The 19385-nt window shown below is 43.1% G+C and overlaps 1 protein-coding gene across 2 annotated transcripts in view; it reads left to right on the top strand.

Annotated features, from left to right (window-relative positions):
- Positions 1 to 5645: 5645 nt before the first annotated feature.
- The window catches only part of ITGA6 (integrin subunit alpha 6), a 46246-nt gene continuing 32506 nt past the window's right edge, over positions 5646 to 19385 (top strand). The window contains exon 1 of one of the 2 annotated variants that reach the window (XM_075028442.1): positions 5646 to 5978. In XM_075028442.1, coding sequence (XP_074884543.1) covers positions 5818 to 5978 — 161 coding nt within the window. In that variant the 5' untranslated portion in view covers positions 5646 to 5817. Of the gene's footprint in view, positions 5979 to 6753; positions 6813 to 19385 lie in introns of those variants that run through there. The other variant, XM_075028441.1, reaches the window with a different exon arrangement.

The raw sequence follows: 19385 nt of genomic DNA, 5'->3' as shown, positions 1-19385 counted from the left end.
AAGTGAAAGTATCTGATAGTTTTTGCATGTAAAATAACAGTACAGGTAGATAGGCATGAAGGTAGAAGAATCTTTTGTTTCTGTATAATAACTCATAAGGCTCTAGAAACTAAAGGTTGCATTGCTCAGTGGGGAGCTTACGAGAACTACAGAGTGTCCTCAGTGTCCACATAACTGCTCTTCACATCCAGGCAAAGCAGGGAGAGAACAACCTGATTTTCATTCAGACAGTAATTCACATCCTGAGTGGACTGGGCCTTTACAGACTTTATTTACCTTTTTTTTACAGCCTTTGCATAATTAACACTTTCATCATTGTTAGTCAGCACATTAGCAAGTGAGACTTAATTTAACAGAAGATTGGATTTGTTCATTATGGATTGATTTAAAGGACTAAGATTAATTAAAACTATAGATTGTCCAGAAAAGAAATATTTTTAAATGGTGATCCAAATGAAGTAAAAAAGATTACTGTGGTCCTCAGTTCTACCTTGTCCAATTTGTACTTAAGAAATCAGGACGTTAATCTAAAGAGAAAAGTGAATGCATTTGTTAAATTTATTTTTATTTAAAAAAGAAAAGAGAAAAAACTTCTATTAGGAAAGAAAAGGTAAAGAAAGTAGAGGAAGCATCTTTCTGAGGCTACTGGCTTTAGGCCTTAACCAGAGAAGCATCCTCTGCTGGCTTTGTTGGCAGTGGTCTGAAAGCCGTGTTTAAACATGTCTTGAACACAGGTCCTGTTGAATTAGTGGCAGACATGGTTTGTTTGGCACGTGTGAATGAGGTGTCTGTAGTACCAAAGTCGTAAAATTGTTATAGATAGTGACTATCAAAAAACTTAAATCTGTTTTTTTTTTTTTAAAAAAAAGGTCAGATTTCTTTGCACCGTTCTTGTCAATCACTGGAAACCTCTGTGCAAACTGAGTGGGCTTTAGCTGCTCCATGGAAGCCAAACAGCCAGCTGGCTGCCCTCACAGCTGGGTCTGATCCAGGACGTGATGGGGGGAGCAGGTGTAACAAGTGTAGTAATGACCAAGCAGCTGCTTCCACTAGTTCAGTGCAAGGGGAGCCGGGGGTCTCAGCTGTGCTGTACTGTTACAGTAAGCTAGGTAGTGACCTAGAGACCAGATTCTTCAAGTGACTAATTCCTGGTCTTGTGCTTCTCAGACTCTGTCCCAGGGCCATGTCCTGTGTGTCCAGCACCCCGTGCAGCTCTTGGAGGTAAGTGCTATCAAGGTTGTGTGGAGTTGTGCTTTGGGTGATGGCCAAAGATTCTTTAGTCAGAGTCTGTGTGAGCTAGGAGAACAAAAGTGTTCTGTGCTAAACAATGATTATTTTTGGCTCTTGATAGAGTTAAAGTATGTCCCATGAAGGTTCATCTTGCTTCCTGAGTTCCTAGGGAGAATCTCCACGGAGATCCTGTGAATATCTTGCTTGTCAGCCTTCTCTTTTCCTCCCTGGCTCTCTGCCAGCACCTACTCAAGAAATACCTTGCTTACTTTTTTAATGTCCTCTGCTAGCCTATGAGCAATGGTTGGCTGTTTTGGCCCAAATTGGCTGGAAGATGCACATATAGACAGACATTGAGGGAGAGTTGGCTAGAATTGCCCAAAAGTTTGCATCTGGTATCAGGTTATGTGTCTGCCCTGGTGAACAATGGTATAAAACAAGCAAGGTTTTACATGCAGGAAAGTGTTGTAGATCAAGGAGCATATGTGGTATAGAGGAGTCTGGGACGCAGGCAGTACTACAAGTTTCACCTGTGGTGATGCAAGAGATTTGGGGATATATATGTCTGGCTGAGAGCGCCACAAAATGGGGCTGCAAAGGGGCCTATGATGTATATAATGATGTTTAAGCTTAGGCTGCCCTTACTGGGGGGGAAATCTTATATAGTGGTGTATGTAACTAGTGAATTAGAATACAGGCATACATTCAAAATGGCCACAGTTTTATGCCTTAGTTATCAGTAATTTTGAAGGAACATCCTTAATTCCTTCCACAGCAATCCAAACTATGGTGTTTAGTTCCCATTTGTCACCAGCATTTCTCTGATCTCTGCCTAGCTACACTCATAAAGTACCTCCAAGTATGTTTACAAAGATGTTTACTCTCCAAACAGTTCAGGCTGGTCATTCTGAAACTACTTAAGGAATGTACCTGACAGCTTGGGTGGAAAAATATTCTCTCTATGTAAAAGACTTAAAGAACTGCTATATAACACTGGTCACAGTGTTTGCCAAAATTCTGAGTCTGGACCGAAATATTTCTTTCAACTCTTATTTGTGTAATACTTTGTATATTATATAGAAACATTAAGTTAAAGCCCCGACACTAAATGTTACAAACTCAGACTTAAAGACTTTAAACATGGAATATGTCAAATCCTAAGCAATTTGTCTACAGAGGTAAAATATTTTTACTTTGCAAGCCAGTAAGGAATGGCAGAATTATGTCTGTAGTTGTTTTAGACATCAAAGAGAAAAATAAAAGTTTTAAGAACATACTGACATCTTCATCTGGCACTGTAGTTAATCGGATTTAAATATAGCAACACGTAAAAAGCTGCATCTTGGGAATCTTTCTGAAAAGATATCAGAGAAAGAGAGATTGAGATATTCTTCATTGTTATAAATGATATAAATATGATGAGTGTCAGTTCTGCATAATTCAGAATACCAAGTGTATAAATATATCTATTTTAATGCTCTGGTTTCTAGACTGCTCAGAGCAAAACGTTTTGTTTACGTGGTGTTGAGCAGTTTGTCTCCCTTACCACTGTAAGCACCTTTATCCCCTGTGCTGCTGTTTGCTAGTCCTAATGTCATTGTTAACTGAGAACCAAGAACAGCCATAGAGGATATACTGGCAAAAATAGTCTGATAACCTGGCTACATAAGAATTCAACTGTTTATTGTAGCTGTTGAGATGCATCTGTTCAATAAATGTAAACAACTTAGAGAACATGCGGTTCTAAAAATGATATGTGTATTGCGTTTAGGAGAAACCATCCAGAAGGTTGATCCAGCTACTAACGCTTAAAACTAGGTTATGTTTCTGAGCTGAAAAAACTCGTAGCTTTAGACCTTGCACAGTGAACAAACCTTTTTGGCTTGTATCTTTTTTCATCTGGAATTACATCAATTATAAAATCAAGCCCTTTTTTTAATGAAATGGGAAGGGGATGTTTACGTATTTTGGCTTTTCAGGACCATTTGATGTGCTGCATTAAAGCTGCACATCTGAGTATCCACAAGTTGTGTATTTCTTTGCGTAGTATGTTTTGTTCATACAAAAGTTCAGAAATGTAAAGCATTGTGTCTTGCCTTCCTTCTAGTGAAAGCCTAAAATGTCTTGCCAAGCTCTAGCTTTTCCATCCCACCTCTTCTATTTTCTAGAAATTATTTTTTTCCTTTGTAATTAACTACACGGTTGTATGGAGGAGGAAAGTATTGCTGGCAGTAAGGCTTGCTCAATATGTAGACACAGCAGGCAAACACCTTGTAGCCCTTTGGCCGAGTATCAACACACCGTTAATAAGCAGACAGCTTGAAAATTTGGCAATAGCAGAGCATTTGTTACAAAAAAGAGAGACACCTTTGATCTGGCCATTGCCTTTCTTAGAATCACTCCAGTATTATGTGTAGCAGAGTGCTCACGTTTAATTGGTCATCATACCTAATCTTGGTCCCCCTTTAAACAGGGATGGTACAAAAGAGGAATTCCTGAAGTATGTGTTAGTTATCTATAACCCACAGCATGTTTGTTTTGGAGGAAGAGCAAAGGAAGGAAACTGACTTTTTAAAAAAAACCTTTTTTTGCCTCTCCTCAACTAGAGCAAATGAAAATAGTACAAAATTATGAGAGACTATCTAAGGTAACCCTAAGTTGTTTGTGTGCATTTCTGCTCCACCCTGTATATGGTCTATTTTTGTTTTTCCTACTGTGGTCACTCGAGACAGGTTTTAATAGAACTGTGTCTTGGAATGCCCATTACTGCATCTGGAGATGAGAAAACTCTGTCTCCCCTCAGCAACCTCTGTGGATAACAACAAACAGGTACAACGTGCCCAGGCAGCACTAGAGGGAGGGAGGGAGAGGGAGAAGTCAGATGAACCTAATGTGTCAGTATCATTCAGATGGCTCGGGATGAAAGTATTTCTGTGACTCTCTACACAAGTCAAGTACAAGCATTACTTAAAAAGTAACTATAGTTACTATAAGAGTATTGTAAGCATGCAAGTTGAAATGGTCCCGAAGGGAAAACTGCTAAGACTTTGGTACAGACCTCAACGCTATTTTAAAAGACTTGTTTTCAAATCTTTACTAATTACTGTGAAATACGTGGATTGTAGTAAGCCTACTTGTAATTAGTCTGAGACCCTTTCCCCTTATGGGTCCTTTAGTGAAACCATAGGGCGGTGTTTATGCCAGTACAGTTTTCTGCTGTGGCAGTGACTGTGAAGTGATTGAACACTGGATTAAGACTTTGAATGAGTTGGGCATGAAGAGCAAGCAGGGAAATCTATTAGCAATAAATATCTGGGAGTCTAATTTAACAAAATGTTTTGTTTCCACATTAGATGCACATTTCTGGTGCGTTTTCTCCTCTCTTTTGATCAAGGGTGTTTTGGACTTGCGCCAAAGACTTGTCTGTACATGGAGTTATCCTAGAATAATTACTCTGGAAAAAGTAGCCTGGATTAACTCCATGGGAGCAGAGTGTTGTTCTAGAAGGAGTTATTTGGAGTATTGACATATTTGAGTGCTCTGTCTTGATTGCTCTTTTCTCACTTTCTCTGGAATCTCTTGTGTGAGAAGAGAAGCTTCTCTCTTCATATCCTGGATATCGGTAGAAAAGAAGAACAGAGTAGTGTCACGCTGCTTGGCACTTGTGAGGTTTTAAAACCTTGCATCTGCTTCCCTAAACCAGAGCACTAAACAAAGACTCTGTTGGACCCAAACCTCTCTCTCTCGGGTGGATGAAGTGCATGAAGGCATGCTTGCAAATACCCTTCCGGAGTTACAGGTGAAAGCATGAGATAAAATGATCTGGGATCCAAAACCACGTATTGTTTTCAAGCAATTAAAAGGTAGGGGTAAGAAATTCTCAGATCTATTCAGAGATAGGAGATGCTGGAGGAGGCTCATGTAGTCTTGAGTCTCCTCGTGTGCTGTCTGAAGTCTGGAAAACAGAGATACGTATGCACTGATATTCCCCCCCCCCCCCCCGGTGTGGTGTTTGGGGAGTGAAGACTGAACCCAAGAAGCACCTGTATACTGGGGTCACGCTGTCCTTAGCTCTGTACCGACCTTGCAGCATTTCAGCAAGGTGTCACGCACGTGTTCCGTACTCGGACGTGCCGCCCAGCATCACCCAGACCCGCCGGCTCTCGCCGCGCTCCCCGGCACGGCTTTATTTTCGGTTGCGAGGAGCAAAGACCCGCGCGGTTGGGGGCGCGGGAGGCGGTGTGTCCCGGCGGGCGGGGCGGCCCCCTCGGGTGCCCGGCCCCGGGGACGTTTTGTGCCCAACCGCGGCGGCGGGGGCGCGGGGCTCCCCGGCACGTCCCCGCCGCTCGGGGGCCGGGCAGCCCGCGGCGGCGGAGGGCGGGGAGGGCGGGGCGGGGCGGGCTCCGTCGCGGCGCGCGGAGCCGGCGGGGCACAACGGGCGCCCTCAGCGCGGGGAGCGGCGGCGGCGCTGGGCGGCAGGTTCCCGTGGCCGGCAGGTTCCCGTGGCCGGCAGGTTCCCGTGGCCGGCAGGTTCCCGTGGCCGGCAGGTTCCCGTGGCCGGCAGGTTCCCGTGGCCGGCGAGAGCAGATGGCGGCCGCGCGCCTCTTCTACCTGCCCCTCCTGCTGGGGCTGGCCGGCGCCTTCAACCTGGACACGGACGACGTGATCAGCCGGCGCGGGGAGCCGGGCAGCCTCTTCGGCTTCTCCCTCGCCATGCACCGGCAGCTGCAGCCGCAGGAGAAACGGCTGTAAGTGTTCCCGCGCTCCGCCTGGCCCCGTCCCGGGCCGCCCCGCGGGGGACCCTCCTCCCTTCCACTGCCGGGAAACTTCCCCTGGCGCCGGGCCGGGGCCGCCAGCCCCCCACCTGGTGGCCGGCCGCCCGCTGGCGGCGGGGAGCGGGGCCGGGCGGCGGGGCGCCCCGCGGAGAGCGAGCCGAGGGAGGGAGGGGGCCCCGGAGGGACGGGGCGGCACCTGCCGCGGCCCGTGGGGTGCTGCGGCGCCGCAGGCCGCCCGGAGGCGGCGTGCGCCCGGGCGGAGCGGCGGGGACGTGCCGGGGAGCGAGGTGCCGCCCCGCCCTCCCCGGGGGCCTGCGGGGAGCCGGGGCGAGAAAGGGGGAAGCGAGCAGCAGCCCCCGCCGGGAAACCTTCCCGCCTCAGCCGCCACAGCGGTCTCCTGCGCGGGCCCGGCCGGCGGCGTGCCGCGGCGGCGGCTGTGCCCGCGGGGCCCGGGCGGAGCGGGGCGCCGGGAGGCTGGAGCCCGCGGCGGGCTCCCGGGGCTACCCGTGCCTGTCCGGGCTCTCGGTTTTGTTCTCCCTGCGCGTACCCGGCCTCGGGCAATGCAGGGGCTGCTGTTCAAGACGGAACCTGCCCGGGAGTGCGGGTGGGAGGTGGTGCAAGGAAGTCGGGAAAAATAAATCCATGTCGGCGGCATATGGGGGAAAGCTGGGAACTTTTGGGAGATTCAGGAAGCCAAGTAAGGCTCCTCCGCACATCTTCAGGATCCTTGCTTCTTCGTGACCGTATCTGAGCAGTGCCTGGCCCCACCCTATCCAGCAGTACTGGATGGAGTGTGTCTTGTATGAGGTATTGTTATTAAATAAATGTTCCTTTCCTAAATATTTAGTTTTAATTGGAGGGACGACAAGCCCATAATCCATATAGAGTTAATGGGATAAGAAAGCTGGAAAGAAATCATATCCTTTGTAGAGTTAGCTGGTAAACTTAAAAGTCCCGTGGGCCTGTTTTTCTCACGCTTGTGGTCTCTATGATTTCATAAAAATCACAGCGTGTAAAGGACTATAAATCACAAATACCTGCTTTCCATCTTCCATCTAGTAGACAAGATGAGCTATGGTATCCTGAAGAATGAAATACAAATCTTTGCGTGCCTTTTCAGAGGCCTTTATCTTAATTCTGGACAGGATTACTCTTGCGTTGGTCTCATTTTAGTTCTACTAAGAAAGCAGCGCCTGAAGCTTGTTAGTTTCCTATTCTGTTGTCAGTACTGGTAGAATGAGTGTGTCAGAATATGCAGAGATAGAAAGCCAATTACTGAGAAGTCAGTAGAAACACAGAGCCGTCACAGTATTGAGCTAGTCTGTAGTGTTTGGCTGAAATGCTTCAGAGATTACTAGCATGAAAGTTCTGTATTGTATGTATAGTCAGTGCTTCCTCAGGCAATCCAAATCTGGGGACAGAGCTGAGCCAGATGCTATCTGCCTTGACATGGTTTTCTGAATCCAGGCTTTCATCAGGATCAGGGGTCTCTAACAGAGACAAAACCAGACTAGAGAAACTGTGTTTTATGGTGATGTGCACTTCTGAGTAAGAGATGTCTTGGCCATTTTTAAAATCTATTCATAGTTCTAGCATAAAGAATTTGAGTGCTACCCTGGGTAGCTGCTGGGTAGTACTCTTGGAACGAAACCTTTTACATCATACAGGCGTTTTACAGTCACTTTGAGCATCGTTTTTCAGTCTGTAGGACTAGTAATGTGTGGCTGTAAGAGAATAAGACATTAAACATGCTGAACTGTAGCTGTCTTTTATAGGGACAGAGGTGTGTTTAGCTCGCTTTGTGTAAGTTCTGTCTCATGAAATAGGTGGGAGTTTTGGTGGGAAAACTTGAAGTGAAGCCTCTTATGTTAGGGTGCATATTTATAGCAGATAAAAATGAGCAACCTTGAACTAATACTGAATAATTTGTGTGGCCTGTTCCACGGAAACCATGTGCAGTTTCTAAATAGCTTGACTTTACAGGTGGAGCAAACGGTGTCTGCTGTCCAGACATTGGGTGGTGGTGGAAAATTATGGGAATGGAGGTCATACTGAGGTCTCCTACTGAGAAATAAGTATGTCTAATGCTTGTATGCTGCCCGTTATCTGTAACAGCAGGAATTTTAGTAGCTTGTTCTCAGGGGTGCAATACCTCTGCATTCCCAACTGCATTTTGGCCTGTGTCTTGCCTCTACTGCAAAAATGGTTTTATGTGCAGCTATTTCTTAGTCAGGTAGAAGTATTTATTTTACCCCTTCTTCTCACATGGATGCTAACTTCAAAGCTCAGTTACAGTTTGAGTGTGAACACTGTTAAGTAGTTGCCAAAAATACACAAACTCCATTTCATCGTTGAAACTTAATTGAAAGTGACGCTTGGGTTCTCATCTGGCAGGGACTTCCATTCAAAAAAAATTGCCGACCCGAGCACCCCCTGCCCCTCCAATTTTACAAAATTAGAAACCAGTTGTAACAGATGTGCAAGATCAGTCAGTCAATCCTTGGAAAAACAAGCAAATGAGAGAAGGTGAAATACATGAATTCTATTCAAGGGCTGGTTTAGTCTGTGGCTTGGAGCAAAGCTTGGTAAAACAAACTAAATGGTGTGTAATTTTTCTCTTGCCTCACTTAAGTGGTCCTTAAGTGAAACAGTTCCCTCTTCCTCACATCAGATAATTCAGTATTAAGCATTATGAGAATCTTCTGTAAAGATGAGGGTGGAGAATGTCTAGGAAGCGTGACAAATAAAAGTACAGCTGAAATAGCCTTTGATTAAAAATGGTACTTGCTTTTTGATCACCTTTTTTCTTGGTCACAGGATACTGTGGATTGCATATAAGCTTCGAAGTGCAGTCTTTTCATTTAGTAGTGTTAGCTACTAATGCCATGTTTGCCAATGAGGAATTACTTAACTCGCAACAGTATGGGTAAATGACTGTTCAACTGCTTTGACTCTAACCGAGTATAAGGCTATGGACTACTAACAGGTTTTCATTTTTCTTCGTGAATATTTTCAGGTGAGAAAAGGTGGAAAGTTTGTCAGTTGGAGAGAAGAAAAACTTTATTAATTCACAGTGACTGAAAGTGGACTGCTAATGACGTGTGGGTGTGAAAGACAGCCGAATGCAATCTTAATGTGCATCAGGGGAGCATTAACGTTGGAGGTACCAAGGGCAGCCTGCCTGGATTTCTGTGTACAGTTCTGGTTCACTGTCAAGCACAGTGAATCAAGTAGCAGAAGAGGCTAATGGAGCTCCAAAGAGAGCTGAGCTTGTTGCTGCATATAAGATTGTTCTGTTTTTAATCTGTCTGTGATGAAAATGAGGGAGTTCTAGTTCTGCGAGGGGGTGGTGGCACAACAGCAGTGCATTTTGTCTGCAAACTGGAAGAAGGTTTGCAACTCAGAGGGGCCTGAGACTCAGGGACAGCGAAGCTATAGAAGTAATGTGGGTAAAGTTTAAGTAGTCCTTTGATGGAGAATGCGAGTGTATCTAGCATCTATAAATGGGGACTACACTTGCTATGTATATATATTAGCTACTATATATTATAAATACTATTATAATAAATATATTATTACTAGTTACTATATATAGTGAGTGTAATCACATATGTGTAGTTTTATATATATAGAATATATATATAAATAGTATGTATGTGTATATACTCCATGCGACATGTCCAGCAGGTCTTTCCAGTCCTTTTTGTTTGTAATTCACCATGATTTAAGCAAATATCTTGAATTAGAACACAAGCCCCAAGAATATCTGAATTTGTGTATAACTTTACTTGAAAGTAATTCTGATATTATTTTCAGTAGAAGTATGGAGCTGAATTCATGTAGGCTTCTTACTGATTAAGGCAAAAAAGGATGAGAACGTAGTAAGCAACATTAGAGGTGATCTCATCAGCTGAAAAGCTGTGTGGTTGAAAGCCGTGGATAGGCACTTTGTGTCAAGGCTGCACTGACCATTAGCAGCCATAAAGTCCTAAAAATTGCAGTATTTTACTGAAATTTTTACTTGTGATAGGTTTTGCTGATACTGCATATCTCTGCTGTGAGCTGTTATATCGATACATAACAAAATTGCCTTAGGTCAGCAGGGCTGCTGACATTGCTGTACTGCTGCAGTGCATCCTCAGTGGCATTTAGCCAGTACTTCTGTGTTGACTGAGGGCTTGTGCTCATAGACACTTTGCTCCAGCAACAAAAGAACTGGATTATGCCAGTCTGCAGTGGAAAATGACAATTTCTGCTTTCAGAGGTGGTGGTGTGTAATTCAAGCTTCAGGTGGACTGTATTAATAACAGTGCGTATTTACATCTTCAGGATTTAAATGCTTTAATAGTGCTGTTCTTCAGTGCTTCTGTCAATTTAAAAAAAAGATTTATTATTAATGTTCCTTTTTTTTTAAAAAAGACGACTGTGTCCTTACTGTCTCACTGCATTTAGTATTTTTTTTTCTCGAGTGTCTCTCTGGTTTTGTCTATGCAAGCTATTCTTGGATAACCTGCTTAGCATGCTTGATTACTTCCTTAATTTGTGATAGTAGAGGAGTTTGTCTGTGTTTGAGATAGGTGTCCTGTGGCAAAGGTCAGGATCAAATAAAATTGGGAAGGAGGAGGGAGGAGTAGTTTAAGAGTTTCCCTGTAGCGGTAGGGGAAAGATTTTTAAAAAGAAGATCCATCATACTAATGTCATGGGTGAAAGAAGTGAGAAGATAAATTTACATTGCATAAAGGGGAAGAATGTGGAATTGCTGTAGGTGGAGTCAAACTGCAGAAGGCAAGCTTTTTCCCGGTGCCAAGTTTGAGTTGTGCTGTGAGATATCTGTGGCAGAGACACAGCTGACACGCTTACAGGTCAGGTGTACAAAAGTTTGGAAACTCTGTCATATAATTGTCACTATCTGACTTTCATTCTTGCAGGTGGAAAAGAAGAGGTTAACATCATTATTTTGTTGTTGTTGTTGTTGTTGTTGTTTTCCTCAAAGGAACAGGAAAGAATTGTGCTCTTAATCCTGCAGAACTCTACTAAGGCTGGAAGGATGCAAGGGAGCATTGAACTGATACACACTAGGAAGTTGCAATAGCGTAACCACATCTGTCAATGTAGAAAAAGAGCAGTCCCTGCAAGGCACGGGTGAAGTCACAGGTCATACAGCAAAAATGTGCTTCTACTAGGACAGTTTAGTCCAGGTGGCTCTAAAAAGGCTGTGTCAGGAAAGATGTGCTGCGGTACAGTCCTTTGCCGTTAGCGGTGTGAGTTCACAGGTTCACTGCAGTGTTAACTGGTGTGACAGATGTTCATACTGTAAAGCTAGCCTTCCCACATGGTAAGTGGCTAACCTCTTATCCCAGTCCTCCATCCCCTTGAGAAACTTGCTTTTCAAGAGGTCAGATACTTTTCAGATAGTGTTTTTTTCTATGGTCACTTGTAAGTGCATAAGAATCTTAAGTAACCCTGCGGTAGATGTGTCATTTTTCTTATACTGGTGTTATTAAGAATTAACAAAATTCATTGCTGTGCTAGTGGGAGCCTTCTGTGAGTAAGGACTGTAGCATATGCCTTTTGTCAGCAGTGCTGATGAATGGCCTTATGTGCAGACTCCAGCTTTGAGAAACAGCCTAGGCTATCAGCTTCAATTACAGCTCATAAAACTGTTATGCTCTTACTGGAAGATGCTTGTACCTGATACAGCTCCTTGGTTTTGTAGCTTTTTTTTTTTTTAACCTATGCTGAGCCTGATCTATGAGTCAGTTTCTAATGTGAGAGGTACCATGTCTTTGGTGGGGTTGCTGGACCGTAACATTTACAGGGTAGAGGTGATGACAGGTTTAGAAGCATTTTGGCTTATGCTTTCTTATTTTTAAATGTCTCAATAGATGTGAATGGAAATTTGTGGTGGTACAAATTCCTCTCTCTTCAGGCTATGTGTTTGGAAAGAGAAGGGTGTTCTGTAAGCTGTTACTCTGCGTAAAACACAGACCTGCCAAGCTGTTCCAAGAGCATTAAAATAGAAGTGATGGCTCAATTAACCAAAATTGCTTTAAGTTCCTCTGGTCCAAGTCTGTTGTACTCATCCCTTTCTAGAAGGATGGAATTTATACCAGGTAGTTCTTATTAAATAGTATTAAGATATAAATCAACCTTGATGAACACAGTATATGCTAGCCCAGCGAGCTCTGTTGCGGCCAAAGTATTAGACATGTCTCAGAAACAGATCAAAAACTTAATCTTGTGTCCTCTAAAACTAGCAAGGTTAAAATAGTGTAACTGGAACAAAATAACACACAATGCAGGCAAGGACAGACCTTGATCTCAGGAAGGAGGAAGAGGCTTTTCTGTTTACTGAAGTGAATGAAGACTAATGAACTGCACAAAATATGAGTTAAGGACAAAGGAAAAGTATTCTCCTTGACAAGTTGTTGTGTTCTTGAGCAGGGGCTGTGGGTCCTGACAACTCTGCTTAATGATGCCCGAAGGCTGGGCAGAAAAGTGTTGGGGGGAGGGCTCACAGTTGGAAAGACCAACAATTATTCTCCTGCTTTTCAAACTAAGCTGATGTAGACACACGCAGATGGGCAAATAGATGTGTCTGTGTGCATGTCTGACATAAAGCCTTCAACGAAACTGTCCATGAAGTATTCCGTTGTGAAAAGGGGCTGTAGTCCTTAACAGTGTTTGCTCTAAATATTAGGGGGGGAAAAAGTCATCCTGTACGCTCTTAGTCTGATGTATAGTTCAGTTTGAGAAATGTAGTTTTAAGTTGGGTGAGCTAAAATGTGTTTGAAGAGCGTAAACACTTGTCATCTAAAACCTGAGGTGGGAGTGAGCTGGAGGAGCATTTTTTTCTGCAGTTCCCTTCATGCAATGAGAGGTGGGGTGCTGACTGGGGTGTGCGTGCTGTCTGCGTGCTGTCTGCGTGCTCTGCAGGCTGGAGCTGAGCAAAGAATCAGGGCTCGCTGTGGTGCTGGCATCCTGAAAGCTTCAGCTGGCAGACAGCTACTTGGAGCTCCTTGCTTCATTACAGACTGACTGGCACAGGAAAATTTATGGTGCTGTTTAGACTTAAAATGTGACCCCATCAGCTACAGAAGGGTGGAAAGCGAGGGAGACAGAGAGAATATTGACCAAGTTGCCGGGGCGTAGGGTGAACCATTCAAGTATCTGAAGTACGTGGCATGCACAACACAAGGCCTGCTTTCTGTGTGCTGCTCTGTTCCAAAGCAGCAGGATTTGGAACAGATGTGCCAGGAGTTCTTCTGCGACAGGGACATTAAAGGGAGCACCGGATCGTCACATTATCTATGAGCTGGAATCTTAACATTTAGCATTTGTATTTGAGGTCATAGTTTTCCTTTGGTTTCTGTTTTCATTTTCCAAATTCTCTGAGGTCTTGAGAGCAGCAAAGAGCTTTCAAACAGATGTGCACAGAGAGATGAGATGTACTGGTAGTATTGGGCATAGAAGTGCAGCTGTGTCAGAAGTATTATCAGAAGATACACTACAATTTCTGTATCAATTTTGTGCTGGCTACCCTGATGGTGAAATATACTTAAAGAATGGCTGGCATATACTTAAAGAATAAACCATCAGGCAGCCCTACCATCAGGTATGGATCTGTCTTCATCCAGATGTGGAGTTTCATGTACTGCATTTTCTACTGTTAAAAATACCATTCACCTGTGTAGAGAGTACTAATTAATCCCTTTTTTTGTTATGGTCTAGTAGAAAAATGTCTTGTACTGTGGCAGGAAATAATAAATAGTCTGTGTTTTATCTTCTTCAGAAGTACTGGCTAACCCCATCAGTCTGCACCGGGACTATTTGACAGATCCAATCTGTAACTGTACAAGACAAATGTAAATCTTTGTAGTATAACTGTCAAATTAAGTGTTTTTATTTAAACAATTTTTATTTACGTTTCTGAGAACTGCCTTTTAATAAATATTCTGCAGTTTTGTAGGCTCTTTCATCCAAAAATCTCAACATAATTTATAGTCATATTATTTCTTTAACTGTAAAATAGGAATGAAGAGGAGCACAAAATCACTGTTACGGTGCTTGCTAAGATGAGTGCAATTTTCTGTGTATTATATGTTACTAATGCTGCTTACGTTAATTTGTAAATAATGAAGAAAGCAGGACAGGTAGGTTGGCTTCTCATAAATGTTTTTTCTTGAAGGATAGCAAGCAGAGAAGAATGGTTTACTGATCTAATTTGTTGCTGTCTGGATTCTCCACAAAATAAACCAGAACATTTCCCAAATTAGTATATTGAGTTGCCTGGCACGTTGCAGCAGTAAATTGTTCACCAGTCAGTATGGGCCATTCTTTTCTCTGCTGTTAAACTCTACTGAAAACCCTTTCTGTGTGTGCCAGGGTAACTGTCAGTTTTGTAAGGAATGCAACCTGGTAAGTTTTCATAGGAGATCCCTCATTAATTTCAGAACTGCTGTTTAAAATAAGTTGTTGTTTAAATGTTTCAGAACCAGCTTGGGGCTGAATGAGTCATTCTAGCCATAACTGTAAAAATGCGACATTTTGGGGAATATCCTGTAGAAAGGACAAGACTGAGATTAGGTTATCAGGCAAATGGCTGTTTAAAAACAAGTAAGCAAAAATCCATATTATTGAATGAGCAGATGGTGGTCTGTACTGTGAAACATTAGCTGGAAAATTAACACCTCATAGTGGTATTTGGCAAGGGTAAGTACAGTAAGAGGCACAGAAATATTTGAAGAAGGAAGTATACAGAATGGTCTGGAAAACATTGGATAATTAATTTATTAGCATTGGATATTGTTGATTGAGATATATATAAGCAAGTTGCTGCTTTGTAAGTAATGGCAGAAGAATATAGCCTAGAAAAGCGAATGTGAATATGGAAAAAAAGTCTCACTTTGCTTTTTAAGGGAATTATTCAGTATATTAAAAATAAATTAACCCCACCATACATTAATAAAGCTCCTTTTGCAACTTTAGCATAAAATGTATTGTATTCTTGGTAAAAAGCACTTCCCTTGGGTTTAAGGTGTCACAACTATCACATTTTCTAAGACTATTTTGAGAATTCCATAACTGTTGCTTTGGAAAAGAGAATTGCAGTTAGGTTGGTTTAGTTTAAAGAGCAGGCCAAGATGTATTCTGCTGTGGAGTGCCTGAGATTAGATTTTTGTATCAAAATGATGGCAGAAGGCAAAAAGTACTGGTTCTTGCATTGTGATTTTCAGAGCATTTGCTAGTATGGACTGACTGTTTTTGGCTCTGTTGGAGTGTTGGCTGTTTTTTTCTTGTTTCCTCTTACAGAACTGCATCTAAAAATATGTCATTTCCTAATATTGATTTCCTTTAAGCAGTTGTACTAATGTGTGTGAGGATGTTTTGACTGTGTTTGGAAGGGAGAAGGTCTGCAGGATAAAGAACAAAAGCAAGGGGGTTCATGGGATGCTCCCTGTCTAGATGGCACCTGCAGCATGAAAATGTACCTGAGTCCCTCCAAGGTAACATGTATGGATCCTGCACTGGATTTCACTGTCAGCTAGTGAGCTTCTAGGTTACTTTTTGGCTGTATTCTTTGCATTTGTTTTCTACTTTCAAGGAGTTTGGAGATCTTTTAAGAAACCAGGAACAGCAAGTAGGCATGATCAGCATTGTTGTTTAGTTTGCTCGTAGATAGTGTCCATAGGAATGGCAGACTTTCTTACAGAGGCTGAGTGTTGTTTCCTTTTCAGTGAAGATGGCAGACAGTTTTTCAAATGGAGCTAAACATGTTTAGCTTCTCCCTGTTTCAGCTGGCATTGTTACCCTCCTCAAAAGCAGGTCTATAAAATACATCTTTTAAGAACAAAGCAAAACAAGATTGCAAATATGCTGGGAACGTCTCACCCCTGTAATGCCTGAGGTTGTTTGCTCAGCAGCACATGCACGGGTCAAAGGTCTGAGGGAAATTCATGTTTATCCTGGAAGTGCTCAAAAGTGGCAGCCAGCTGTTGCTGATAGCAAGCGCATTATTGTCGTGTGTAGTTGAATTTTCTGCATCCTTCTTTTCTCATAGCTCTTTTCACATTACTCTTGTAAGGGGATTATAAAGATTGGTTAGCCTTGCACTTTGTCATTGGTGCTGCTGAAGCTGCATAGTGGTTAAATCTGCTGGCTCTGAGACCTTAGTGATGTCTAGGAGTGTATATGAAAAGAGATCACAGCTCATCTTTAATTATCCATGTTTGTTTAGCGTGAAACAAACCTTAAGTGAAAATCACATTATTTCCTTGGCTGAAGATGCTAAAATAAATTTGGTATGGTTTTTTTCTTATATAGCCAACTCCTGTAGCTGCTACTACAAATACGGTGTAATTATGCAAGTCCCTGTAAACTTTTCATCCACTCAGCTTATTTTTCTGCTAGAGAAATGTTTGATAATTATGTAGTGTGGCCCCAGAATATCGCTGAAGAGGTAGGTTTCTTCTCTCTTCCCAGCCAAACTATATTACTGCGTATAGTGGAAGAATACTTTTGTTGTTATTAGATCCAGTCCTGGTAATAGCTGCGATACTGTTTGCACAACTTTCAGCCTAAAGGAACATAAGGTGTTAAAAATACTTGAAAACAAATAATTAATTTCAGGTTCTGCTCAAGTGAGAACGTGGGGAGTGGCAAAAGATGGGGAAAAAAGTATGTGTGAGGGGGAGGCATGTAAAAATGAAGCATGTATGCATGTGGAGGGGGAGCAGTATATAGCGGAAGAGAATGCAGTGGGTTTCTTGGCATAGTCTCAAATACAAGTTATTTTGCAAACAGAAAAATCTTGTTCTTAGGTTTTGCAAGCTGGTTGAAATTCTAAGAGTTTGTACATTTGTACTCACAGTAAAATATATTTGCTTCTTCTTCCACAAAGGCGTATATGGAGAAGTTTCTTGTGAATATAAGATTTATTTCTGTTGATCCACTTGATCAGTGTTTCAGTATGTGCATGTGACATAAAAAAAGGTTCCTTAACTGTCCCAACTGCATGGACATTTGTATGACTTGGTTCTCCTATGAAAATACTTCACTGGAGTGATGTTCTTCCAAGTGATTTGAATGCCTGTGTTTTCAGTTAATTTGAAGGAGTGGGGGGACTATGTGTCAGTACACGTACCCAGTGACACATCTGCTTTTGTCATTAAGTTCATGGCTTGAAGAAAAGCCTTACTCAAACTGTGGATCCTGTTACGGGCGTTTAACCCAGACCTATGATGGTTTTAAGACTGGAAGAATAATTTGAACTGTGCTTCAGCGTGCAAGTGACTTTTTGGCTGTCGAAGTGTGTGTTTGCTCTGTGGCTGTGTACTCGTTCTCCGAAACATTTATCGGGGATTATGTATCAGGAAGGTACATGCCTTTTCTACACATGCAGAGTTCTTTAGCCTGCTCCTGCAGGGTACCTCTGACCTCTCTGTGGTGCCGTGGGCTTTTATTAGCAGCTGGGAGGGCACAGCTTAGCTCAGAGTGCCAGGGTTGGTCTGGTGTGGGTGAGCTTCCCACTGGGGCTCTGGTTGGTACGTTATGGCTGAATGCGATGAAATTCCTTCGTTCAGAAATGAATCTGCCAAAGTTGCATATTACCATTTCTGTGGATGTGTATCTAGTAGAGGAGGTTTCTACCTGTCTAATTTTTCCCCCTACAATTCAGAGGGAGAAGGTGCTAAGTCTGGAAAAGAAGGAGCAGGAGTCGTCTCATAAATTGGATGTATGGGTAGAGGAACAATGGCTTGGGTTAGCTGGGGAGCAGTCGCTCTTCAAGTACTGCAGGGCTTTAGAATTAGTTGCTGTAGCATGTTATATTGCCCATTGATTCTACTGTGAAATGTCCAGCCCTCTTACTGTACTTCTTTTATGCCTTTTAATGGTTTAATTATGGTCATAAATGAAACTGATGTACTTCATTCAGTGAAGGAAGTAGAGGAGTGACATTTCAACCCAAATATTTGTTTTGCACTGTATTAAAACTCCTGCAGTTTCTTTTAAAATGGCTTTTGGCATGTTGATGAACAATGTATGCCTGTTACAGTTGTAACCTCTCTAACAAGCTGCTCCTTCAAATACTGACTGGGAGCACTTTGCTTTCAGATTGCTTTTTTTTTGGGGGGGGGAGCCTAAGCAGCTGTTTCCATATTTTGATTACTTCCACATTTGTTTCTGAAACATGTACCTAGTAGATGATGTGACACTCCTTTCATTTTTCATGAACTTCAAACGGAGATGGCATGTGTAGTGGGGGGATACAAAGACAAGCCCTGCAAATGTGCAGAAGTTTAAATTTGAATTCAGAGGTTTTCTACGGCACGCATGGCCAACGGCCCAGGTGCAGGAGACAGTAATTCCTGATTTCTGTCATGCACTTGCTTACTTGAGCCTGTAGATGTCCACAAAACACTGATGCAGCTGCTTCTTTACAGCCTGTTCTGCCACAGGAACCGGGGCCGCGCTGGGCGAGGCGGTGGGCCAGGGCCCTGGTGCATGTGGGCTGTTGGCGTGGGAGCGGGACTGCGGTGTGGGGGCGGCAGGGGCGGACAATTCACGCTTGCTGTGCTTGCAGGTAGCTGTGGAGTGCTGGGTCACCTCTGCTTTATTGCAGCCGCCCTTGCTCGCTTGTTGTGCGGCTGCTGTCGGGACCCGTGCCTTGGCGCACCGTCGCTGCCCGCAGTGGAGGGTCGCTGGGTTGTGCCCAGCTGACTGCGGTGAGACGAGCCTAGTGCAGGCAAGGTGGCTGTGGGCAGGGGCTGGGCTGGCAGTGCTGGGGCCTCGGCTCCCAAGTTTGTTTCTCGAAATGGCGCACTTGTCGCTTCTTGAGTTAAACCCCATGTTGTTATAAGAGGATTTCATGCAGTAACAGGCACTGCTGTGTTAGAAAATCTGAGTGAAAATCCCTTTAACATTATTTCTTCCATAAGTTTATTATAGATTAATTATAAAACTGTCTAATACATGTTTTACAGTATTGCTTCGTGCTCAAGTCTGTTCCTGGCATGGGTGTTGTTCTTTCTTTTAAATCTGAAGGAATGTATAGCCTGTAAGGGAGAAATGAAAACTGTAAGTATTAGACAGGTTTCACTTGCTATTTGACAATAAGAAAAATGTGAGGTATCTCCTGGTTAAAACCAGAGTGGTGTCTGAAATGGAAAACTGTGTTTTGAAACATGACTTTGGAGCAGACTGTACCATTTCTTGTAAGAAAAATGCTTTCTACCAATGAAAATAAGACCTGTGAAACCTATTTCAAATCCATACAGGCTGGGCTGTGGACTGTGAGGGGAAAGGGTTTATTTTTCCATGTGACTTTCAGAAAGTCAATAATAAGTGGCCTTTCCAGAACAACAGGTATCTTTGTAGTTC

Source organism: Buteo buteo, chromosome 5, assembly GCF_964188355.1.
Source record: "Buteo buteo chromosome 5, bButBut1.hap1.1, whole genome shotgun sequence".
Taxonomy (NCBI): domain Eukaryota; kingdom Metazoa; phylum Chordata; class Aves; order Accipitriformes; family Accipitridae; genus Buteo; species Buteo buteo.
The sequence above is the reverse complement of the archived record's forward strand: the minus strand, read 5'-3'. Positions and strand labels throughout refer to the sequence as shown.